The 25,150-nt window shown below is 60.6% G+C and overlaps 1 protein-coding gene across 1 annotated transcript; it reads left to right on the plus strand.

The window, feature by feature from the left end:
• The first annotated feature begins 87 nt into the window (after window positions 1-87).
• Window positions 88-25,024, plus strand: ADGRA2 (adhesion G protein-coupled receptor A2). The gene is made up of 19 exons (XM_058820132.1): window positions 88-308; window positions 10,224-10,295; window positions 14,273-14,344; window positions 14,429-14,500; window positions 14,645-14,716; window positions 15,855-16,018; window positions 16,086-16,299; window positions 17,130-17,294; window positions 18,174-18,375; window positions 18,454-18,603; window positions 18,734-18,895; window positions 18,991-19,206; window positions 19,966-20,167; window positions 20,399-20,607; window positions 20,725-20,852; window positions 21,222-21,345; window positions 21,435-21,580; window positions 21,906-21,995; window positions 22,323-25,024. The coding sequence occupies exons 1-19, from the start codon at window positions 88-90 to the stop codon at window positions 23,503-23,505; spliced, it is 3,864 nt and encodes a 1,287-aa protein (XP_058676115.1). The 3' UTR covers window positions 23,506-25,024.
• The last annotated feature ends 126 nt before the right edge of the window (window positions 25,025-25,150 follow it).

Consider the following 25,150-nt stretch of genomic DNA (forward strand, 5'->3'; position numbering starts at 1 on the left):
GGGGAGGCGGCGCCGCCGGAGCCGCCCCGGGGATCGGGGCGGCGGGCGCGGAGCCGGAGCCCGGAGCCGTGGCCCGGGGCCGGGGCCATGCGGAGGGCGGCGGCGTTGGTGCTGCTGGCGGCGGCGCTGAGCGGCCCCGGGGCCGGCGCTCGGAGCTGCCCCGCGCTCAGCCTGGGCTGTAAGTGCGCGGCCGAGCGGGCCAAGGCGGGCGGCGGCCCCGGAGCGCCCCGGAGGAGGGTGGTCTGCAGCGGAGCGGGGCTGCCCGCGCCGCCCGAGCCGCAACTGCTGCCCGAGGGCACCGTCACGCTGTGAGTACCGCGAGCGGCAGCGGCCGGGCATCCCCTGTGCCCCGGGCACCTTCCTGGGCATCTCCCTCGGGGCACCTCCTTGGGCATGCCCCCTATCCCCGGCATCTCCCCTGGGCGTCTCTCCCGGGCATCCCCCTCTGTCCCCGGGCATCTCTCCCGGGTATCTTCCTCGGGCATCTCCCCGGGCATCTCCCGCTGCCCCGGGGCACCCCGAGCGGGATAAGAGCAGAGCCCACGCGTGGCTGGCGCTGAGCCCTCTCCGTGCCCGGCATCGCCCCGTGCCCGGCGGATGCTGCGGGGTCTCGGGCAAAAATTCCTTTTTCCTCTCGGTGCACCCGCGGAAGGGTCGCTCGGTGCTGCGTGGCGTGGTTTAATCGCGATAAAGGGTCGCTCCGTGCTGCGCGGTTTAAATCGCGATAAAAGGGTGTCGCGGCTCTGCGCTGCTGAGCTGGAAATGCAGGAAACGCGCTCCTTCTCCCTCCGCAGCGTTCTGCGTGCTGGGGAACATGTTTTTGTTTGAAAGTCCCTGGAAATGTTTCCTGCGAGGCCATCGGGAGCGGTAAATGGCTCTGGCTTTGCCGCTCCATCCCCAAAGGCTCCTCTCTCCCCGTGCCGGGGGCTGGGGTTCGGCCGGAGCTGGCAGCCGTGTGCTGCTCGCTGCAGGGTTTATTTATAACTCCAGAGGAGATGTTTGAATTAAAATCTGGATTGGAGGCTGGGCTGGCGGCTCTGCAGCTGGGGGGAGCGTGGCTTTTCCCCGGGCTGTGCTGCAGCCTTGCCCTCCTGCCTGGGGCTGGGACAGAATTGGGTCTGGGGGTGCCTCACATGCCCGAACCCATGGGCTGTGTTGGCATTGCTGTGGTTTTTTGGGTGCTGCTCGCTGCTTTGGGGTGATGGTGGCACTGAAAGTGACCCCGGTGGCACCACTGTCCCCACTGGAGTGTGGCTGTGAAGGCACCAGAGCCACAGATGGTGCCACGAGCAGGACCTGAGCGCAGCAGCCACGCCAAAAGCAGAAATTGTCCCAGAACAGCAGCGCTGGCGGGTGTCTTGGTCTTCCCGTGGTGGGGGACACTGGGCTCTCCATCCCATTTGTGAGCTTTGCCCTTTGTGTTTTTCCTCTTAGGGCCCTTTCCTTGTGTGCCAGCCCCTCACAAACACTCACGGGGGACATTCGATCCTTTGTCAGTTTGGTTTGGGGAAATCATCCCCTGCCACATCCCTGCTCCCAGCTGTTCCCAGCGGTGCAGGGGGCTGTGCTGAGCTCTGCTGGCTGCCTGGGAGGGGCTGGGATGACCGTGCAGAGGCATTAGGGCATTACACGATCCCACTAAAACGTGACATGAAACCTACAGGCGTAGGCACAAACCTACAAATATGCGGTGACCCTGGCTCTGCTCTCGTGCAGTAAACATGATTTATTCCAAACCCTTTCCAGATGCAACAATCAAAACCAGAGGCTCCGACGTTGGGAGCGTCTCCTGGAGCCACTGGGGTGCGGGCAGGGAGTGGAGGGGCCCAGGCATGTGGCAGGGGCTGCACGTGCCTGGGGATCATCCTGCTGGGGACGGGCAAAGCTTGAATTCTGAGGGTGAGCTGGGCGTGAGCAGGGCTCCTACGTGTGCTCCAGGGTGCCAGGTCCTGTCTGTCCCCAGGGCTCCAGGTCCCCTCTGTCCCCAGGGTGCTCAGCAGTGCTGTTGTCCCTGCTTCAGGAAATGTGTTTGTGGCAGTGACACAAATCTTGAATTTTGGGGATGAGCTGGCTGTGAACAGGGCTCCTACGTGTCCTCCAGGGTGCGAGGTCATGTCTGTGTCAGGTCCCCTCTGTCCCCGGGGTGCTCAGATCCCCTCTGTCCCCAGGGTTCAGGGTCCCCTCTGTCCCCCAGGATGCTCAGGTCCCCTTTGTCCCCTCTGTCCCCAGAGTTCCAGGTCCTGTCTGTGCCAGGTCCCCTCTATCCCCCAGAGTTCCAGGTCCCCTCTGTCCCCCAGGGTGCTCAGGTCCTCTCTATGTCCCAGGATGCTGAGGTCCCCCTCTGTCCCCAGGGCTCCAAATCCCCTCTGTCCCCAGGGCTCCAGGTCCCCTTTGTCCCCAGGGCTCCAGGTTCTCTCTGCCCCCAGGGTTCAGGGTCCCCTCTGTCCCCCAGGGTTCTCAGATCCCCTTTGTCCCCTCTGTCCCCCAGGGTTCAGGGTCCCCTCTGTCCCCAGGGTTCTCAGATCCCCTTTGTCCCCTCTGTCCCCCAAGATTCTCAGATCCCCTCTGTCCCCCGGGTTCTCAGATCCCCTCTGTCCCTTCTGTCCCCCAGGATTCCAGGCCCCCTCTGTCCCCAGGGTCCCCTCTGTCCCCTCTGTCCGCAGGGTTCTCAGCGCTGCTGTTGTCCCCCCTGCAGGAAATGTGTTTGTGGCAGCGTCACTTCAAAGCAGAGCCGAGCTCCAGCTCCCATCCGGCCCAGCCCGCAGCCAGGAGCGCCCAGCACGGGGGAGGCTCTTCCCTGCAGGGCAGGGAGGGACGCTGGCCCTGCCCGTGTCCAGCTGTCCGTGCTGGGGACAGACAGACAGACAGCCAGAGAGGCCTGGGTGGCTGCAGGAGGTCTGTCACCCTGTGGCTCCCCTGGTCCTGCCTCCCATTTGGCTTTTCCCACATTCTCTCTTTATTTATCTTTAATTACCAGCCTGTGCCGCAGCTGCTGCGCGTTTACCCCCATTGAGGAGGGGCAGGGCAGGGCTGGGGCACCAGGGACAGGGGGTGGGGGATCCCTGTGCCCCCAGGGGCCTGCCCTGGGCTCAGCATGGGCCCAGAGAACCAGGGATGGCTGCGAGCCGAGCTGTGGCTCCTCTCCCCTCATAGGGATCTGCAGGGAAGGCTGTGGGGTCCCCTGTGGGATGCCAGGTTCCCTCTGGGATGCTGTGGGGTCCCCTCTGGGGTGCAAAATTCCCCTCTGGGATGCTATAGGGTCCTCTCTGAGGTGCAAGGTTCTTTCTGGGATGCTGTGGGGTCCCCTCTGGGGTGCAAGGTTCTTTCTGGGATGCTGTGGGGTCCCCTGTGTGATGCTGTGGGGTTCCCTCTGGGGTGCAAGGTTCCCTCTGGGATGCAAGGTTCCCTTTGGGGCTCTGGGGTTCCCTCTGGGATGCTGTGGGGTCCCTTCTGGGGTGCTGTGGTGTCCCCTCTGGGGGCTGTGGGGTTCCCTTTGGGGCTCTGGGGTTCCCTTTGGGGCTCTGGGGTCCCCTCTGGGATACAAGATTCCCCTGGCTCTGGGGAGGGGGTGATGCTCACACATCCCCTGCAGAGGTTTCTCTGTGTGTGCTCTCCGTCACCCACCCCATTTTACACCCATTTGACCCCCAGGTTGTGCCCAGCTCCCCGCAGGGAGGAAGGAGGGGTGCCAGCCTTGCTGCTTTGCCGCCCGGCTGTGTTGGCAGCCCCAGGGGGATTTGGCACCTCTGGGCCGTGCCTGGGAGGTGCGGGGGTGCTGCAGCCCGGGATTAACGGGGTTTAATCCCCCCCGATGAGCCCGTGCTGATCGCCCCATGGAAAAAACGCCACCTCCCCAAGGAGGGCCGGGCCAGCCCCGCTGTCGCACGGGCGGGAGCCCAAACCTCTTCCAGATGTGGAATCCCAGCCCTGGCCTCATTTATGTGCACAGCTTGATTGCACCGAAATTACAGATTGTCTGCAGGGAATAGAGGGCTTTGACTTATGACCAATTTCCAGTTCTACTTGAACTCCCTGCTCCGAGGCTGCTCCATCCCGGGCCCTGCACATGGTTTCTTTCTCAAAGCTTCTTCAGCTTTTTATTTGTTGTTTCTTGGGCCTGCAGCTCCGTCGGGTTTGGGTTTTGCAGGGGCTGCGGGTCGCGGTGCTGGCTCGGCAGGCTCTGCCCTCGCTCCGGGGCTCCTTTTTCCTGCGCTAACAAAAGCCGAGGCTTGGAACAATAATTGTCACCATCCGAAATAGCCCGGAGTGACGCGAGGCTGCAGGAAACGCCCGGGCACGGCGCGGGGAGGGGAAGAGACCCCGAGCACCCAAACAGAGCAGGGAGGGAGGGCAGGACCACCCCGGGCTGGGCTTCTGCAGCCCCAGAGGGTGGGAAGGTGTGGGGTCCCCTCTGGGGCCTGTGGGGTCCCCTCTGGGATCCAAGGTTCCCTCTGGGGTGCTCTGGGGTCCCTTTTGGGATGCAAGGTCCTCTCTGGGGTCCCCTCTGGGATGCTCTGGGGTCCCCTCTGGGATGCAAGGCTCCCTCTGGGATGCTCTGGGGTCCCCTCTGAGATTCTGTGGGGTCCCCTGTGGGATGTGTGGGTCTCCTCTGAGGATGCCGTGGGCTCCTTCTGGGTGCTGTGGGCTCCTTGCTGGAATGTGGGCTCCCTTTGAGATGTTGAGGGCCCCTCCGGGGGCTGTGGGGTCCCCTTTGGGAGCTGCGGGGCCCTTGCTGGAATGTGCTTCCCCCCGAGATGTTCAGGGCCCCCTCTGGGATGCTCTGGGGTCCCCTCTGGGATGCAAGGTTCCTTCTTGGGGACTGTGGGGTCCCCTCTGGGATGCTGTGGGCTCCTTGCTGCAATGTGGGTTCCCCCGGGATGTTGAGGGCCCCTCTGGGATGCAAGGTTCCCTTTGGAATGCTGTGGGGTCCCCTTTGGAATACAAGGTTCCCTCTGAGATGCTGTGGGGGCTGTGGGGTCCCCTCTGGGATCCAAGGTCCCCTCTGGGATGCAAGGCTCCTTCTTGGGGGCTGTGGGATCCTCTCTGGGATGCTCTGGGGTCCCCTTTGGGATGGAAGGTTCCTTCTTGGGGGCTGTGGGGTCCCCTCTGGAGTGCAAAGTTCCCTCTGAGGTGCTCTGGGGTCCCCTCTGGGATCCAAGGTTCCCTCTGGGGGCTGTGCACTCCTTGCTGGACTGTGGTTCCCCCTGGATGTTGAGGCCCCCTCTGGGACGCTGCAGAGCCCCCTCTGGGATGCTCTGGGGTCCCCTCTGGGGGCTGTGGGCTCCTTGCTGCGATGTGGGTTCCCTTTGAGATGCTGAGGCCCCCTCTGGGATGCAAGGTTCCCTTTGGAATGCTGCGGGGTCCCCTTTGGAATGCAAGGTTCCCTCTGAGATGCTCTGGGGTCCCCTTGGGGGCTGTGGGGTCCCCTCCGGGATGCAAAGCTCTCTCTGGGATGCTCCGGGGTCCCCTCTGGGTGCTGTGGGCTCCTTGCTGCAGTGTGGTTCCCCCGGGATGTTGAGGCCCCCTCTGGGACACCGCAGAGCCCCCCTGGGATTCCCTGGGGTCCCCTTAGGTTGCTGCTTGTCCCCCCCCCCCCGTGGTTCTGCCTCCCCCAGCTCCTTCCTCCGTGCCAGAGCCTCCCGCAGCTCTCGGCAGCCCCGGGGCCCCTCCGTTCCCTCCCCAGAGCCCGGAGCGGAGCAGCGGAGCCGCGCTGGGGGCTCAGCCCGCTCCGTGTCTGCCGCTCCGGGCATCTGCTTTGAATTACCGGGCTGGGAGAGCGGCCCCCCGGCCCTGGGAGCCCCCGTCCGTCTGTCCGTCCGTCCGTCCGTCCGCCTCCCCGAGTCCTTTTTTGGTTGGGTCCAGAGGAAGTTTATTGTTTCAGCAGCCCGGTTTCTGGAGCTGTTATTTATCCAAGTGGATTCCAGCACGCTTGAAAAAACAATCTTGGTGGGGTATTTTTTTTTTTTTTTTTTCCGCGTTTTTGGCTCCTCTTTTTGAGATGAAAAAAAAAGAGGAGAAAAAGAAGAGAAGGGATCTGTATCTCTCTGCCGGCAGCCTCGAGGGCTCCAAGCTCCCCCGGATGGGGGAACATCAGAGCCATGTTAGAACTCAGGAAGTCAGGATCATTTTTGTTTAGAATTGTAGAACCACTTAGATTGGAAAAGACCTCTAAAATCATCGAGTCCAGCCATTAATCCATGCTCACCATTAACCATGTCCTCAAGAGTTTGTGCCTTTTGCATTTATTGATGTTTCAGGAGTGTCCAAGCCTGCATCCCCGCGGTGGGAGGATGCTCCTGGGGTTGTGGGCACAGTGACTCCATTGTGTTTTGGGGGGGTCTCAGTTGATTTTTGGAGGTTCTCAGTTAACATTTGGGGGTTCTCAGTTAATATTTGGAGGTTCTCAGTTCATTTTTCAGGGTTCTCAGTTAATATTTGGGTGTTCACAGTTAATTTTTGGGAGTTCTCAGTTAATATTTGGGGGTTCTCAGTTAATATTTGGAGGTTCTCAGTTAGTATTTGGGGGTTCTCAGTTAATATTTCAGATTTCTCAGATAATTTTGGAGGTTCTCTGTTAATTTTTGAGGGTTCTCTGTAAATATGTGGAGGTTCTCAGTCAATTTTTGGAGGTTCTCAGTTAATATTTGGAGGTTCTCAGTTAAGATTTGGGGGTTCTCAATTAATTTTGGGGGTTCTCAGTTAATTTTTGGGTGTTCTCAGTTAATATTTGTGTGTTCTGAGTTAATATTTGTGTGTTCTCAGTTAATATTTGGGGGCTCAGTTAATTTTTGGGAGTTCTCAGTTAATTTTTGGGGATTCTCAGTTAATATTTAGGGGTTCTCGGTTAATATTTGGGGGTTCTCAGTTAATTTTTGGAGGTTCTCAGTTAATTTTTAGGGGTTCTGAGTTAATATCCTGTAAGGGGACAGTGCCAAGGACCCACACACAGCTCTGCTGCCTGTGGCCATGTGGGAATGGAAAGTGCTGTAGAGCCTGATGAGAACTTCCTGGGGAAAAAAATAAAAAACAACACCAAAAAATCCCTTAAAAACCCAAACACAAAACAATTTGGAACATAATCTCCATGAAACTGGAGAAAACAAAACAAACCCGTGCTGGAGGATGTGGCTTGTGACTGGGGAGTGCGACCCAGATGGCTGCTGTGGGACAGGGAAGAAAAAAGGAAAAATTTTACTGTGAGGGGGAAAATTCGGGCAAACCATCACTGTCAGCAGAGCATTTTTGTGCCAAGGCCTCCTTTTTTAGTCAAGGATTTCTGCTCCTGGGTGCCCTGAGCTGGGCAGGGGGACTTTTTCTGGAGGGGCTCCAGGGGTGGATTTGCAGCCTCAGGTTGGGCTGGGGATACCAGGGGCTGCAAATCCTGCTGGAAATGTTTTAAGGAGGGAATTGTGGTGTTGTAGCAGAGGTGCAGATGGTCCTGAGGGTCTGAGCGAGCCTCCCTGGGCTCGGTTGAAGGCTGCGGGTCCGGGGCTCCCGTTCTGCCCCCATGGCCGTGGATGCAGCCCCAGGTCGGGCTGGAGATGCCAGGGGCTGCAAATCCTGCTGGAAATCTTTAAAGGGGGAGTTGTGGTGTTGTGGCAGAGGTGCAGATGGTCCTGAGGGTCTGAGCGAGCCTCCCCAGGCTCGGTTGAAGGCTGCGGGTCCGGGGCAGGTCGGGAGCTCCGGTTTTGCCACCGTGTCGGGCTGCAGATACCAGAGGCTGCAAATCCTGCTGGAAATCTTTAAAAGCAGGAGTTGTGGTGTTGTGGCAGAGGTGCAGATGGTCCTGAGGGTCTGAGTGGGCCTCCCCGGGCTCAGTTGGAGGCTGCGGGTCCGGGGCTCCCGTTCTGCCCCCATGGCCGTGGATGCAGCCCCAGGTCGGGCTGGAGATGCCAAGAGCAGCCAATACTGCTGGAAATCTTTAAAAGCAGAAGTTGTGGTGTTATGACAGAGGTGCAGATGGTCCTGAGGGTCTGAGCAAGCCTCCCCACGCTCTGTTGAAGGCTGCGGGTCCGGGGCTCCGGTTCTGCCACCGTGTCGGGCTGCAGATGCCAGGGGCTGCAAATCCTGCTGGAAATCTTTACAGGGGGAGTTGTGGTGTTGTGGCAGAGGTGCAGATGGTCCTGGGGGTCTGAGCGAGCCTCCCCGGGGTTCCGGTTCTGCCCCCACTGGCGCAGCCCGTGCCCTCGGTTGTGAAACCTCCTGGAATGAAAACCCCTTGGAGCCCTCGGGGACAGCTCGGCCTTGAGCAAATCCCGCAGCGATGCCGTGGTGGGGAGCTGGGGCGCGCCGGGGGCTGCAGGGGCCGCGCAGCAGCGATGGGACAGCCCTGGCAGCTGCTCCTGCCCTGGGGCGAGCCGAGCCCCGGCCCAGAGCGGTCCCGGCGGGGAGGAAGGGCCCGGCACGGCTCTGGCCGTGGCGTGTGGAAGCAATTTGCAGCCGCCGGGGCCGCCGGACGTTTCCGCTCCCCGCCGGCCGGTGCGGGGCCCCGCGGACGCGCCGGTGCCCGGCGGCGGCTCCTCATAATGAGCGCGGGATGCGGGGGCAGCGCTGCCGGACCCGGCCCTTCCCTCCCCTCCCTCCCGGTGCCGGTCCCGGCCCGAGCTCCGCGGGCAGCGCGGCCGGAGGGCCCGGGCGGAGCACACAGCGCCCATTGAGCCGGGCCCGCCCGTGTGCGAACAGCCCCGGGCCGCCCTCAATGAGCCCTTTCTGCAGCGGCTGCCCCGGCCAGGCCTCCAGGATGCCCTCCCGGCCCCCGCTCCCTCCGCCGGTGCCCGCACGGAGTTCCGCTGGTCCCCGAGCGCCGGCTCTGGCTCTGCTAATTGGGCTAATGAGCTTTAATGAGCTCCTGGCTGCATCTCCGCGGGCTGGTGCCCTCCGTCCATTCCCGTCACCCCGCAAGGGGCCCTCGGGAGGGCAAAGCTGTTTGTTTTGGGGTGAAATCTCAATGCTGGGAGGCTCCTGGGCGAGCCACAATGAGCAGCAGGAGCTGGGGGGCTCCTTGGTGCTGGGGTGGGGGTCACCTCCTGCCCCAGGAACTCCTGGCACCAAGGTGATGCCCCAAGAGGCAGCAGGGGGATCCCATGGCAGTCAGTCCGTGTGTCCATGGCAGTCAGTCTGTGTGTCTGTGGCAGTCAGTCCGTGTGTCCATGGCAGTCTGTGTGTCCATGGCAGTCAGTCCGTGTGTCCGTGGCAGTCTGTCTGTCTGCTCCATGCCAGTCAGTCTGTGTGTCCATGGCAGTCATTCCATGTGTCCATGGCAGTCCGTGTGTCCATGGCAGTCAGTCTGTGTGTCTGTGGCAGTCAGTCCGTGTGTCCATGGCAGTCTGTGTGTCCATGGCAGTCTGTCTGTGTGTCCATGGCAGTCAGTCCGTGTGTCCATGGCAGTCCGTGTGTCCATGGCAGTCAGTCCGTGTGTCCATGGCAGTCTGTGTGTCCATGGCAGTCCGTGTGTCCGTGGCAGTCTGTCTGTGTGTCCATGGCAGTCATTCCGTGTGTCCATGGCAGTCAGTCCGTGTGTCCATGGCAGTCTGTGTGTCCATGGCAGTCTGTCCGTGTGTCCATGGCAGTCAGTCCGTGTGTCCATGGCAGTCTGTCTGTGTGTCCATGGCAGTCAGTCCGTGTGTCCATGGCAGTCCGTGTGTCCATGGCAGTCAGTCCGTGTGTCCATGGCAGTCCGTGTGTCCGTGGCAGTCTGTCTGTGTGTCCATGGCAGTCATTCCGTGTGTCCATGGCAGTCTGTCTGTGTGTCCATGGCAGTCTGTCTGTGTGTCCATGGCAGTCAGTCCGTGTGTCCATGGCAGTCTGTCTGTGTGTCCATGGCAGTCTGTCTGTGTGTCCATGGCAGTCAGTCCGTGTGTCCATGGCAGTCAGTCCGTGTGTCCATGGCAGTCTGTGTGTCCATGGCAGTCAGTCTGTGTGTCCATGGCAGTCAGTCCATGTCCATGGCAGTCTGTGTGTCCATGGCAGTCAGTCTGTGTGTCCATGGCAGTCAGTCCGTGTGTCCGTGGCATGAGGAGCACACAGAGCATCCCAGCCCAGCTCCTGCATCCCCACTGCATTCCCTGGTCCCACCTGGCCATGCAGGGGACACCTCCGTGGCCACCACAGTGGCACAGCCATGGGTGTCTGTCTGTCCTCGCTCCTGCCAGCCCCTGGGCACTGCTGGGGGCTGTGGCAGGTGAGGTGACAGCGCTGCCCCTCTCCCTCTGCTCTTCCCACAGGCTGCTGGGCAACAACAAGATCACGGTGCTGGAGAACGGCTCCTTCTTCGGCCTGCGGGCTCTGGAGAAGCTGTGAGTGGGGCTGGGGGGCACCGGGGGGGCTTCCAGGGTGGGTGGGAGCGCCCTCACTCACATTCTGCCCCCGATGTGCTACAGCAGGAGCAGCCCTGCAGTGCAGAATTTGCCCCTGGCACCGCCGGGCGTGGCGGGGTATGAAAAGCGACATTGTCCCCCCGAACAAAGTCAACTTTCTTATCTCTCCATGAAAGGCATCTCTATGGAGGGAGCTGTGAGGAGGGGAGATTTATGGCCCCCAGATGGGTTTGATCTGTAGGTATGCAGGCGCAGGGACCGGCACTGAGGGCGTTTTGTTCCCCGCTGCCGTGGCCCTGAGAGGGTCTCACACATTCCTGAGCTCTGTGGGCTCTGTGGAAACCCCCACAGGAGAGGCAGCACCTTGGGGACACCATCCCACAGAGCAGATGCACGGAGCTCTGCACCCCCCAAAGGTCTCCGTGTCCTGGGGGGTCTCGGCTGCCCCAGAGAGGAGCAGGGCTCTGCACCCCCGAGAATCTGGGGTCCCCCTAAAGATCTCTCCATGTCCTGGAGGGTCTCAGCTGCCCCAGGGAGGAGAGGGAGGAGCAGGGCTCTGCACCCCCATGAGTCTGGGGTGCCCCTAAGGGTCTCCATGTCCTGGAGGGTCTCAGCTGCCCCAGGGAGGAGCAGGGCTCTGCACCCCCCGTGATCCCAGGGTGCCCCTAAAGCTCTCCCTGTCCCGGCAGAGCAGCTGCCCCAGGTCACCCCCTGCCCACGCGGGGTCAGAGGGGCCCGGGCCGGGCGGGCAGCGCTCCCCCAGCCCCGCCGCGCCTGATTGCCCCCGACAGGAGCCATAATTGCTCTCATGGGGTCGCTTCGGGGCCGTGCCCCGTGGGGAGCCCGCGTTGGGGGCTGCAGCGCCCCTCGCCCCCCATCCTAAAGCTGGCAAGGTCTCTGCCCACCCTGGCACCCACCGTGGGGGCTTTGGGGTCGCAGCAGAGCGGGGAGAACCCCATTCCCTGCGTGTCAGGGGTGCCCCCACCCACCGCCTCCCCCCGGCTTGGCATCCGCGGTGATTTGTGGCGGCGTAATGAGATTAATGAGTCTGAGCGGGGACGGTATGCGGCGGCTCATTAGCAGAGAGAGCCCCGCTCGGGAACGGCCCCGGGGGCTGCCAGGGGGCTCGGTGGGTGACAGCGGGGACAAGGATGGGCTCCGTCCGTCCGTCCGTCCGTCCGTCCGTCCGTCTGTGCTGGGCTGCAGTGGGCGCACAGGGAGTTGTGGGCTCACTCCAGGCAGTGATTTCGGATGGTTTGGATCCTTGGGGACGGGGTTTGCTGCGGTGGGGTCTCTGTGCCCTCGTGGTGATTGGGGTCCCCTTGCAAGTGTGGGGTCCCCTTGCAAAAGTGACACTGAGCTGCTGCTGCTGGCTCTCCTGCCCCTGCCTGGGGGAGGAAGGGGCTCGGGACCGCAGGAAATGCAAAAGCAAATGCGCAGAGCAGGGAAAAGCGGAGCTTTATCGGAAATCAGCAGCAGCAGCCCCGGCCCGCGGGAGGAAGTGCCGGGGTGAGGAAGGGAGGAAGGCCAGCCTGGCTGCAAACCCTGGGGCCCAGCACGGTGCCCTGTGTGTCCCATCCCCGGCTGGGGGTCCTGCAGCCCCCAGACCCCCCAAACCCGAGCCAGGTTTGTCACTGGAGATGTGTTCTGGCTGGCAGGGTGTGCTGGGGGGGCTCTGGGGGTGGGAATCCCTGGGAAACCCAGCAGGACGGTGGCCAGGGGGTTTGCAGGACGGGGGTTTCTAGGATGGGGTTTGCAGGATGGAGTTTGCAGGGCAGGGTTTGTGGGACGGGGTTTGCAGGATGGGGGTTTGCGGGTGGGGGTTTGAAGGATGGGGTTTGTAGGACGGGGATTTGGGATTTACAGGATGGGGGTTTGCGGGACAGGGTTTGCAGGATGGGAATTGCAGGACGGGGTTTGTGTGATGGGGATTTTGCAGGATGGAGTTTGCAGGATGGAGTTTGCAGGATGGGAATTGCAGGATGGAGTTTGCAGGATGGGAATTGCAGGATGGGAATTGCAGGATGGAGTTTGCAGGATGGGAATTGCAGGATGGAGTTTGTAGGATGGGGTTTGCAGGATGAGGGTTTGAAGACGGGATTTGCAGGATGGGGGTTTGTAGGATGGAGTTTGTAGGATGGGAATTGCAGGACGGGGTTTGTAGGATGGGGTTTGCAGGATGGGGATTTGCAGGAAGGGGGTTTGTGAGCTGGGGGTTTGCAGGATGGGGATTGCAGGATGGGGTTTGCAGGATGGGAATTGCAGGACGGGGTTTGTAGGATGGAGTTTGCAGGATGGGATTTGCAGGATGGAGTTTGTAGGATGGGGTTTGCAGGATGGGAATTGCAGGACGGGGTTTGCAGGATAGAGTTTGTAGGATGGGGTTTGCAGGATGGAGTTTGCAGGATGGGAATTGCAGGATGGGATTCGCAGGATGGGGTTTGTGAGTTGGGGGTTTGCAGGATGGGAATTGCAGGATGGGGTTTGCAGGATGGAGTTTGCAGGATGGCGTTTGCAGGATGGGGATTGCAGGATGGGATTTGCAGGACGGGGTTTGTGGCAAGGACACTCCTGCTGGTGCAGGTGGCGGCGCAGGTGAGAGCGGAGCTGTTCCTTCAGCACCAGCGCTCACCTGTGCGCACCTGCCTGCCCAGGGCGGCTGTCTGTCTGTCCGGGAGCGGCCGCCGTGCTGGGCAGGGCTCTGGCATCAGCCGAGAGGGCCGGGGTGACCCGGCTGCGTCTCCTCTGGCCGAGGGGCCCCTCTCGTGTCTCTGCCCCTCGCACCCCGGCTCCCCATCCCGGTTTGGGGCTGTGGCTCACGGGGTGTCCCCAGAGCTGCAGAGACCCAGCGAGGAGCAATAAATCAACACGGCTCCACACGGATCCCATTTCCTCTCCCGGACATCCCCGGTGCTCAGCAGAAGCTGCCGCGGGTCCCAGGGGGTGCCCAGAGCAGCCGATGCCACCAGTGCTGCCAGGCGAACCCCTGATTAGATGTGCGCCTGTAATCAGGCTAATTGCTCAAAGGAGCTGTCAGGGGCTGTGCTCTTATCGCGCACAGGGGAGATAAGCCGGCGGGAGGAAGCAATGTGGGGCTGGTGCCAGCAGCCAGTGCCAGCGTGCGGGACACCCACAGGGCACCCATGGGCTGGCATCCCCCCGGGATGCCCCTTCCCTGCATCTCTCAGAGAGATAACGAGAGAGAAATGGGATGGCAAACTGCTCAAAGGCCTCGCAGGGGGTGGGCAGCACCACGGAGTGTAGGAGCATCGGGGGTAGGATGGTTGGGATGGGTGGAGATGAGAGATCTCTGCAGCCAGAGTGTGGAATTTGGGGTTCATTGCAAAGGGCCTGGGTGCAGGGCCCTGCTGGGAGCTGCCAGGCACAGCTCAGAGCAGGCCCCAGAGAGGAGAGGGGTAGGGAGGGTGAGAGGGTAAGAGAGTGAATTTCCCCCTTACAATACAATAAATCTTCTGTGTTGAATATTCTCATTCTCACTAACCAATGCAGTACAAGATACAAATCCTACAGCATTTCCATACAGCCTATAAGAATCATTACATTACCATCCTGTGTTACATTTTAAACCCTACAAACTCCTCTTTGGGCCCTTCTGCCAAGCTGTAGGGTCTGCTCTGAGCCTTGGAGCTGTCTGCAAGCAGAGGGTGTTGTTCCATCAAAAGGGGATCACCTTCAGCCAGCCACACCATTGTTTTCCAGTTGTTCAGTAACTGAGGGATCTCAAAGCTTGCTTTCATTTCAATCTCACTTATAGTTTCCATATTCTCAAAATTTTTTGCCAGGCAATCATATTGATAAGGCTTTCCTGTTTCATCTTCTCCAACAATGGAGGGGATGGGGTGGGGGTGGCATGGGTGTGCTCATGCTCTCAGAGCTGTGTCTCCTGGAGATGGGGCTCCCCAAAACACCCCCAGAACTGTGCCTGTCTCCCCCAGGGACCTGAAGAACAACCTGATCAGCACGGTGCAGCCAGGCGCCTTCCTCGGCCTCCCCGAGCTGAAGCGGCTGTAAGTGCTGGGGCTGGCCCTGGGGACAACAGCGGGGACAGTGGGGCATCCCCAGCCCTGATGGCCCCTCCGCTCTCCTGGCAGGGACCTCTCCAACAACCGCATCGGCTGCCTCAGTGCCAGCGTCTTCCAGGGCCTCCACAACCTCCTCCGGCTGTAAGTGGCTCCTTGGGACATCCTGGCCAGCCCTGTCACATCTCCTGAGAGCCAGGGGGTGTCCCTGGTGTCCCCACAGGTGTCCCCTCTCCCAGCAGCAGCCCCCTGGCCACCTCCATGCCATCTTTCTCTCCCATTTCACAGGAACATGTCTGGAAACATCTTCTCCAGCCTCCCGCCCGGTGTTTTTGACGAGCTCCCGTCGCTGAAAGTTGTGTGAGTTGGTGCCCTGGGATTTCAGTGCCTGGGGAGAGGGGGTCCCTGCTGAGGGTCTCGGGGCCTGTGGGTGCCCCACCCCTGCAGTGACACCATCCCTGCAGTGACCCCTGCTGAGGGTCTCAGAGCCAGTGGTTGCCCTACCCTGCAGTGCCACCATCCCCTTGCTTCACCACCGTCCCCTTGCTTGCCACCTTGCCAAGGGTCTCAGGCCCTGCAGTGCCACCATCCCTTGCAAGGACTGTGCCACCCTGCCGAGGCTCTCAGGGCCCATGGGTGCCCCAGCCCTGCAGTGACAGCATCCCCTTGCTTTGCCACCATCCCCTTGCTCTTCACCCTGCCAAGGGTCTCAGGCCCTGCAGTGCCACCATCCCTTGCAGGAACTGTGCCACCCTGCCGAGGGTCTCAGTGACACCATCCCTTGCAGGGGCTTTGCCACCTTACCAAGGGTCTCAGGGCTGGCAGATGTCCCATGGTTACCCCTGCCCTGCAGTGACACCATCCCCTTGCTTGCCACCCTGCCAAGGGTCTCAGGCCCTGCAGTGACACCATCCTGGGTGGGTGGGTCCCCCAGCCCTGCAGTGCCACCATCCTTTGCAGGGACTTTGTCACCTTGCCGGGGGTCTCAGTGCCAGTGGTTGACCTGCCCTGCAGTGACACCATCTCCTTGCTTTGCCACCCTGCAGTGCCACCATCCCTTGCAGGGACTTTGCCACCCTGCCAAGGGTCTCAGTGCCACCATCCCTTGCAGGGACTTTGCCACCTTGCCAAGGGTCTCAGGGCTGGTGGTTGCCCCTGCCCTGCGGTGACACCATGCCTTGTAGGGACTTTGTCACCTTGCCAAGGGTCTCAGGGCCCATGGGTGCCCCAGCCCTACAATGACAGCATCCCCTTGCTTTGCCACCCTCCTGAGGGTCTCAGGCCTTGCAGTGACACCATCCCTTGCAGGGACCGTGCCACCCTGCCAAGGGTCTCAGTGACACCACCCCTTGCAGGGACCATGCCACCCTGCCGAGTGTGTCAGGCCCCGCAGTGCCACCATCCTGGGTGGGTGGGTCCCCCAGCCCTGCGGTGCCACCATCCCTCGCATGGACTTTGCCACCCTGCCGAGGCTCTCAGTGCCACCATCCCCTTGCAGGGACTTCGCCACCGAGTACCTGACGTGCGACTGCAACCTGCGCTGGGTGCTGCGCTGGGCCCGCGAGCGGCCGGCGCAGCTGTCGGAGCGCACGGCGTGCGCCTTCCCCGGGCAGCTGCGCGGCGTGGCGCTGCGAGGGGCGCGGGACGGGCAGCTCCGCTGCGGTGAGCCGGGGCCGGGGCGGGGGCGGCGGCGGCGGCGGGGGCGCGGGCTCACCTGTGTCCCCCGCAGCGGGAGCCCCGGAGCTGCACACGCACCAGCTGATCCCGTCGCTGCGCCAGGTGGTGTTCCAGGGCGACCGGCTGCCCTTCCAGTGCACGGCCACCTACCTGGATAACAGCACGCAGATCCGCTGGTTCCACAACCGGCAGCCCGTGCGGGAGGATGAGCAGACGGGTGTCATCGTGGAGGAGAGTCTCATCCATGATTGCACCTTCATCACCAGGTCAGGGGTGGGGCCGGGATTGCCACCGTTCCCTTGCTTTGGGATGGAGATGGAATTGGGATTGAGAGAGCGATGGTATGGGAATGGAGATGACCACAGGAGTCACGGGTGTGTGGGTACCTGTGGGAATCCACAAAATCTGAGGGTTTTGGGAAAGCTGCAGAAGGCAGGCCTCAGACACAGCAGAACTATGATTAGAGCTAAGCAGCAGCCATCAGACAGGTCAGCAGAAAAATTATTTAAAAGAATTATAGTAAATAATAATTATTTACTGTAGAAAAGCAAGGACAAATAAAACAGTAATCTGTATATTAACCCTTATCTAGAATAACTCTCTAAGCTACAGAAAAGTTTATCTAGCGAGATATTAGGAAGGTTGAAGCTTAATAATGGAGCTCTGTGCCTTGTGTTTTAAGGCTTACAAGCAGGTATTGTATTTGACATAAGCAAGCATTGTTTTAACCATGTGCGCTTATAGGGGTTGGATAGAACTACTGTCAATGTGCTTTTGCTTTGTGTGATGGGTCAAAAAACTCATAAAGTGAGTTGTAACAGTAAGTTCTCGGTCTGCTGCCTGGGATGTGAGCTGCTGGCATCTTCCCATTGTCATAACCATGGAATGAGGCTGATGCTGGAAAATCAAACAGCTCAAGGCACGTTCCCAGCAGTCCTGTCCTGTTTGTGATTTGCACAGAGCCCCCAGCTGGGGTCAGGTACAGAGTGCTGTGGGTGGGCTGCAGAGGGTGGGCACCTTTGGTGCTCCATGGCCTGTGTCCCCCTGTCCCCAAGCCTGGGGGATCACCGTGCCAGCCCCTCTCCTGTGCCCGCAGCGAGCTCATCCTCTCCAACATCCACGTCTCCGCCAACGGCGAGTGGGAATGCGCCGTGTCCACCTCGCAGGGCAACGTCAGCAAGAAGGTGGAGATCGTGGTGCTGGAGACCTCTGCATCCTACTGCCCTGCCGAGAGGGTCACTAACAACCGTGGGGACTTCAGGTGAGGCCCTGGGTGGCACAGGTGTGGCGGCAGGGGGGACACACGGAGAGTGAGTGGTGCGTGCGGGGCCCCGCTGGCCGCAGGTGACCGCGCGTCTGGTAGCGATTAACGGGGCGGCTTTTGAAGGGCTTCCCGTGCCGGCGGCGCAGCCTGGCTCCAGCAGCAGAGGTGTTGGAATTTCTCTGGCACGAGACGAAAGGCTCCGGGCGGCCGCCGTAACCCCGGCGGGGCCCTTATGGAATATAAATTACTGGCACACGCAATGTGGATTAAATTAGCAGTGCCCCCCACTGCCCGCTGCTTCCCCTGTGCTGCCGGAGCCGAGCAAGATACCGGGATGGAGAGGGTGGTGGGGTTTGGGGGAGCACCACATCAGCATCCCCAGAGCCCAGGAGCGCTGAGGGTGCTGTGGTGTTGCTGTGTGATGTTAATGGCCTGTTTCAGTCATCCTGGTTCTTTCCCCAGGTGTGCCAATAACCTCTCCCTTGCACAAAACCGCGTGGTTGCTGTGTCTTTTAACCCCAGGGAGAGGGAAGGGTTTTAACCCCAGGGAGAGGGGAGGGAAGGGATAGGGATCCCACCAACCAGGTAAGGTAGGGGGAAGTCTCAGGGGACAAATGACACCCAGATGGCCCAATGTCCCCAGGGCTGAGAGGTATCTTTTGAACTTTGCCAATCACTCGACGCCCTTGCTGGAATGCCAGGATTGACAGACAGCTCTAAGCAAGGGAGGGGAAGGGAGAGGGTATTGGCACACCTGGGCAAAGAACCAGGATGACTGAAACAGGGTATTACATCACACTGGTGCACAGGGGCAGCACGGGGGGAGCAGGCTCGGGGCAGGGCTGCCCCGGGGTCACCGTGTGGTGCCCACTGCAGGTGGCCCCGCACCCTGGCGGGGATCACGGCCTTCCAGCCCTGCCTGCAGCACCCGTTCGCCGCGGGGCCGGCGGGCGCGGGCGCGGCGGGCGAGAAGCAGGCGTGGCGGCGCTGCGATCGCACCGGGCGCTGGGAGGACGGCGACTACTCCCACTGCCTCTACACCAACGACATCACCCGCGTGCTCTACACCTTCGTGCTGGTGAGTGGGGGGCCCGGGGGCTCGGCTGTGAGCCCCAGTGAGCCCCCAGTGACACACCGTGGCCGTGACACCCTGCAGATGCCCATCAACGCCTCCAACGCCCTGACCCTGGCTCACCAGCTCCGCGTCTACACGGCCGAGGCAGCCAACTTCTCAGACATGGTTGATGTCCTCTACGTGGCCCAGATGATCGAGAAGTTTATTGGTTATGTGGATCAAATCAAGCAGGTAAGGAGCACTGCGGGTGTCCCCTGCCTGCCCCAGTGCAGCCTGGTGGTTTTGGGGCAGAAAAGCGTGAATTGGGGTGTTTCCTCGGGGGACGGCGGTAGCTCTTTGCAGAGCTGCTTGCTGTCCCCAGCTGACAGAAGTGATCGTGGAGATGGCCAGCAACATCATGCTGGTGGACGACCACATCCTGTGGATGTCCCAGAAGGAGGAGAAGGCCTGCACCAGCATCGTGCGCTCCCTGGAGAGGATCGCGGCGCACACGCTGGGCAGCAACTCCCAGCACATGGCAGTGGTGAGGGGGAGCACAGGGGGCTGGGTGGGGTCTCTGGCAATGCCAGGGGCTCTGTGCCCATGCCAGGGCTGACGATCTCTCCGTGGTGCTGGCAGAACTCTCGCAACATCGCCTTCGAGGCGTACGTGGTGAAGCCCGAGAGCTACGTGGGGCTGAGCTGCGTGGCCTTCCAGCGGTGGGATGGGACCCCCAGCCCCCCAGGACGGCCCCCCCAGGCCGAGCGGGGGGCAGAGCCCACCCCTGACCAGCAGCTCCGGCTGCGCTGCACCACGGGGCGCCCCAACATCTCCCTGAGCAGCTTCCACATCAAGGTACGGGAACGAAATTTTTGACAAAATTTTTTTTCTCAAATCATTAGACCGTATATCCCTACATTTTCCAAATCACTTGTCATCAATCACTTTCAATTAGCCTTCCTCTATATTTCTTAGTATCAAAAACAATAATCAACTGTCATCATCACTCCATAACCACCCCCAAACAGACATGTCCCTGAGCAGCTTCCACATCAAGGAATGGGCTTGGGGGGCTGGGGTTGGGGGCTGGGGTTGAGGGGATGGGCTTGGGGGCTTGGGGTCAGGGGCTGTGCTTGTAGGTACCCTCCCATCCCACATCACATCAATCCAAAACTCCTCCACACGAGAACATCTCCTCATAGCCCTCCACATAATCCCCATGATAGTTCTAATCCTTAAACCCAAACTAATCTCCGGCATCCCCATGTGCAAGTATAGTTTTAACCAAAACATTCGACCTTGACTCTAAAAATAGAAGTTAAACCCTTCTTACCTGCCGAGGAGAGGTAAAACCAGCGAGAACTGCTAACTCTTATATCTGAGTATAAAACCTCAGTCTCCTCACTTTCAAAGGATAATAGTAATCCAATGGTCTTAGGAGCCACTCATCTTGGTGCAAATCCAAGTGAAAGCAATGGACCTCTCACTAGTCCTAAACCTCAGAAACACCCCCAGCACAATCATAAACACAGTTAAAGCTTCCTTTTTAATCGGGGGGGGTCGAGGGGCTGGAGTTGGGGGGCTCGGGGTTCTCACCAGTGCCTGCACCCGCAGAACAGCATCGCCCTGGCCTCCATCCAGCTGCCGCCCACCCTGTTCTCCAGCCCCACCCCAGCCACACCCGGGGCCGACTGCAAGCTCCAGCTGCTGGTGTTCCGAAACGGGAAACTCTTCTGCAGCACCGGCAACTCCTCGCGCCTGGCCGACGATGGCAAACGCCGCAGCGTGGCCACGCCGGTCATCTACGCCGGGACCTGTAAGGGCGGCATGGTGGGGGGCTTGGGGTGCCCCGTGGGGCTCCTGGGGCATTGTGCTGGTGCTTGGGGTGCCCCGTGGAGCTCCCTGGAGCTTTGTGATGGTGCTGAGCCGTCCCTGGGGTCCTCATGGGGAGGTGGCAATGTGTGGGATGTCCCCTGTGCCCAGCCCCTCTGGGGTGCAGGTGGAGGGGTGTCACTTGTCCTGCTGAGCGGGTTTTCTGTGGCTGCAGATGGCTGTGGAGTGGGGAACCTGTCCGAGCCGGTGGCCGTGTCCCTGCGACACCCCGGGGAGGGCACGGACCCCGTGGCTGCCTACTGGAACTTCGAGGTGCTGGGGGGCATGGGGGGCTGGAGTGCTGAGGGGTGCCAGCTGGCTGCCCGTGAGCCCAACGTCACCTCCCTGCACTGCCGGCACCTCAGCAACGTGGCCGTGCTCATGGTAGGTGTGGGGACAGCACCAGGGGGAGGAGGGAGGTGGGGGGTGTGTGTGAGTGTGGGGGTGTCAGGGGCACAGGGCTGCTCTGTGGGGTCTGACGGGCTGTGCTGTGCTGTGCAGGAGCTCAGTGGCTTCCCCAGCGAGGCACAAGGAGCTGTGGAGGTGCTGCACCCGGCCATGTACACCTGCACGGCCGTGCTGCTGCTCTGCCTCTTCACCACCATCATCACCTACATCGTCCACCACGGGTGAGAGAGTGTTTGGTGCCTGTGCTGCTGCTCTGGGCGCTGGGCTGGGGGTCTCTGTGGGCAGCAGGAGAAGCTCCCCAGGTGCCCCAGCTCCCCAGGTGCTTCTCCCCAAGCCAGGAGAAGGTGTGTGGGCATGGCCATGCAGTGACACGGCCCTTTAGGACAGGGGTTCTCAGGACAGTGAGGGAGCACATTTTCAGAGAATGTGCTGCTCTGCAAGTGGCCCTGGGTCCTGCTCCTTTACCTGTGTGCATGCACCTACCTGTACATCCCCTGCAGGCTGCTGGTGCCTCCCCCAGGTGCAGCATTTATGGCTCGCTCAGGACAGGTAGGATCTCACAGGTGCCCTCCGTGCTCTCGCTCTTGCAGCACCATCCTCATCCCGCGGAAGAGCTGGCACATGCTGCTGAACCTGTGCTTCCACATCGCCATGACGGCCGCCGTCTTCGCGGGAGGCATCACCCTCACCGGCTACCGGGCCGTGTGCCAGGCCGTGGGTACCGGGTAGCGCCCAGCCCTGCGTGGGCACCGGGCACCGGAGCGCTGCGGCATCCCCGCGCCAACCGCCGCCTCCTCCCGCAGGTCGGCATCATCTTGCACTACTCGTCGCTCTCCACGCTGCTCTGGATGGCGGTGAAAGCGCGAGTGCTCTACAAGGAGCTGAGCTGGAAGGCGCCGCAGCAGCCGGACAGGGACGCGTCCCAGGCAGCCCCCAGACCCATGCTGCGGTATGGACTCCCTGCCCCCACCTGCAGCAACCCTCTCCACCTCCATCCTATTCCCTCTTCTATCCAACGACCTCAAAAATACCCCCAGCACAATCAAAACTTCCTTCTTAATCAGCCTAATCCCAATAACAAATTACATCCACTCCAGAACAGAAAGCCTCACCTCCTTATGGGAATGAAAGTTCATCATCAACTTCAAAATAAGTTTATCAATAAAGTCCCCATCAGGCCCTCAGAGGCTCAAGGGGCTGGGGTGGGATTTGCTGCCCTGGATGAGACCATCCCAAGCTCTCCAGGTGTGCAGTGACATTTCCCCTCCCTGCAGGTTCTACCTGATCGCCGGCGGGATCCCCCTCATCATCTGTGGGATCACAGCAGCTGTCAACATCCAAAACTACCACGACAACAACCCCTAGTAAGTGTCCCTGCTCAACCCTTCCTCCCTCCCAAGTGGGTGGCCTCCCTCCGCTGGGGCAGGGAACTGGTGGCACTGGGAATCTGGCATCGAGACCATCTGGTATTAGCAGACATCTTTCAGGTGTGAGCTGAATGCTTCTGTTTAAGCTACATCTTGGTAGCCTAAGTGCACCTTGCAGTACACTTGCCTTGTTACGACTTACCTTGTTACGACTTACCTCATCTTTGGCTGGATAGCTCGTGAGCTTATGAGAGCCCTGCCATGAGGGCAGAGGTGCCCTCTGAGCAGCTCCAGGCCGCTCAGAGCCCCTCTCCTCCCACACAGCTGCTGGCTGGTGTGGCGGCCCAGCCTGGGAGCCTTCTACGTCCCCGTGGCATTCATCCTGCTCGTCACCTGGATTTATTTCCTCTGTGCCGGGCTCAGCCTCCAGTGCCGCCCCTCGCACCAGAAGGACATCCCGGAGCCGCTGGAGCCCCCGCCGCGATTGGGAGCCGCCGGTGACCTCCTGACAGACTCTGGCTCCATCTCGGTGACGCTGAACTCGGGGCCTCCCTGCCCTGAGGGGGACGGTGTGTACTCCCTGCGGGTGCAGTTCTGGGCTCTGGTGGCCACCCACGCCCTGTACGTGGCCCTGTGGACGTTCGGCGCCATGGCCATGTCCCAGCGCTGGTACCTGAGCATCGTCTTCAGCTGCCTCTACGGCGTCACCGCCGTGGCGCTGGGGCTCTTCATCTTCATCCATCACTGCTTGCGCCGCCGGGACGTGCTCAGCTCCTGGTTCTCGTGCTGCCCCTCGTACCGCAACGCGCTGCCCATGCAGGCCTACGTGCACCCCGGGCTGGGGCCGGAGGATGGCTCGCAAGTCTTCATCGGCTGCGAGCCGGAGGCCGCTCGCTCCGGAGCCTCCTCATCCTCCTCACCCAGCAGCGCTGGCTCTGCTGGAGGCCACTGCAAGCTCACCAACCTGCAGGTAGCCCAGAGCCAGGCGGAATCGCGGCCGCCGCCCTGCCCGGAGCCGGACACTGCCGATGGGAAGCCCGTCAGGCACAGCAGCAACGTGCACGGCCGCAGGAGCCACCGGGGCAGGACGAAGCCGTGCCGCGACGGGAAGCATCACCGCTTGAAAATGCTGCGGGGCCCCTCGGAGCACCCGTCCAGCGAGAGCGGCAGCCTCCACAACAGCCACTCCGAGAGCTACCCCAGCGGCAGGACCAGCCCGGCCAGGATGGGGATGCCGCAGGACGGGGATGCGCTGCCCAGCCCCTCGGAGGGCAGCGATGGAGGGAGGAGGATGGCCGACATCGGCGAGGCTCGCCGGAGGAGCGGCAGCCGGGACAACCTGCGGCCGGGTGGAGCTGAGAGGGAGGCGAAGCGGCGCTCGTACCCCCTCAACGTGGGCAGCCACAACGGCGGCCTCAAGGGCAGCAAGTATGACATCAACCTGGCCAGCGCTGACAGCGTGGCCGGCATGAAGACCGGCCTGTGGAAGAGCGAAACCACCGTGTGAAGGTGGGGAAGGACGGACGGACGGCGTTTTCCCGTTTTCCTCGTGCACTAGCAGGGATGGGCGGCACAGCCGGGGGGCACAGCACGACCCCGGGCCCACCCATCGCCCCGAGCTTTTCCAGCAGCGGTGCAGGAATTGCAGCCGTGCTTTAATCGCTCCTGCATGTCACTTGAGATTGATCCTAAAATGCTATTTTATATTCTACAGAGGAAATGTCTATTTTTCAAAGCTATATTATTGAATGTATATATGTATAGACAGAGCCGTAGGTGACGCCAGGGCCCCGCTCCCGGCCCCGGGTGCCACGACTGCAATATTCCCGCCGAGGGACCACTCCAAGTGCCCTTCACGTGCAGGCACACAGCCCCAGGATGAGCACACTGCTTCTGGAGAGCAGCTGCCGCCTCTGGAACGTTCCTGCTGTGCCAGCCCTGGGGGCTGCGCCGTGCCAAAGCCATATTGCAAAGCCAAGCACAAGGTAAGAGGAGCCTCAGCTCCAAGGTGAGGTGATTGTCTGCACTGCTTTAATGCCAGACACTAAAATAAGGGCCTGGAAAGGCTCCAGACACTAAAACCACAGCCAGAAAATGCTCCCAAGTCCTCAGAGGCTCAAGCCATGCAGTGGGGTGGGCTGGCAGACCTGTGCTGCTGCCAGGACTGACCCTCTGTGCCAAAGCACCAAAGAACCAAGAGGTGGGAGAGGCCCAGAGCAGCTCTGTGTCCTTAATCCAGGCTTCAAGCTCAGAAAATACCTAGGCTTGCTCTTAGGAAGGCAGAGGCCATTCTGGGGAGCAGGGAGCATTCCTGGGCCGTTCTGGGGGAGCAGGGAGCATTCCTGGGAACACAAGAGAACAATGCCAAGGAATTGGGGACCTTCCTCGGACGGTCAAAGGGCTGGAACCTGGAGAAGCACTTATTGTTCCCATTGGAAAACAAATTTCCCTTTTTTCCCAGCACACAGGTAAACCAGCCAGGCTGCAGAGGAGGAAGGTGGGAGCCTGGTGCCTCCCCTGCCCTTTCCAGCCTCCCCTGCCTCAGTTTCCCCCACCTGCAAATGAGTTTAATGACATAGCTACCTCTGAGGGGTCGTGGGGCTGGCAGGGCCACTAGCCAGGGGAGGAAAAAAGCACTTAGTGGGGATAGGTCCCACCTGGGAACCACTCACCTCACAGGGCTGGGGCACCCCTGAGCCTAACCTGCCACTCCCTGCCTGCCTCGGCTTCTCTGCCCAGTTAAAAGTTTAAATATTTCATTGTCCCTGGGATTTAACACAGTTTAAACCCTTCCTGCAGCTCCTGCAGCCTCTCCCCAGCCTGGCTGATGCCCCGTGGTTCTATTGCTTGCTGCATTGTGACAGTATTAGAGAAAAAGCTTTGTATTCTTAATTACACTTCGTGTGTTTACAAGCCAATGACATATCAACAGAGCTTCCTGCAATATCCGGGGGGAGGGGAGGGAAATATGCCAAAGAAATGTCTTTAAAGGGGTCTTTTTTGCATTTTTATATGAATAGAATGTTTCTAGCAGATATGTTTTGTTTAATATATTAAAGATATGCCAATCTGCCAAGATCTACTGTGTGATTTCTCTCAGACTTTGTGTTCAAATGCAGTGTTTGACCTTCACAAAGACTTTCTGCTGAAGA

This window comes from Ammospiza caudacuta, chromosome 26, assembly GCF_027887145.1.
Source record: "Ammospiza caudacuta isolate bAmmCau1 chromosome 26, bAmmCau1.pri, whole genome shotgun sequence".
In the NCBI taxonomy this organism is placed as follows: Eukaryota; Metazoa; Chordata; class Aves; order Passeriformes; family Passerellidae; genus Ammospiza; species Ammospiza caudacuta.

Coding starts and splice junctions, on each gene's coding strand:
- ADGRA2 (XM_058820132.1), top strand. CDS start 88: ATGCGGAGGGCGGCGGCGTTGGTGCTGCTGGCGGCGGCGCTGAGCGGC. Junction 16,300..17,129: donor GATTGCACCTTCATCACCAG/GTCAGGGGTGGG, acceptor CTGTGCCCGCAG/CGAGCTCATCCTCTCCAACA. Junction 21,996..22,322: donor TACCACGACAACAACCCCTA/GTAAGTGTCCCT, acceptor CCTCCCACACAG/CTGCTGGCTGGTGTGGCGGC.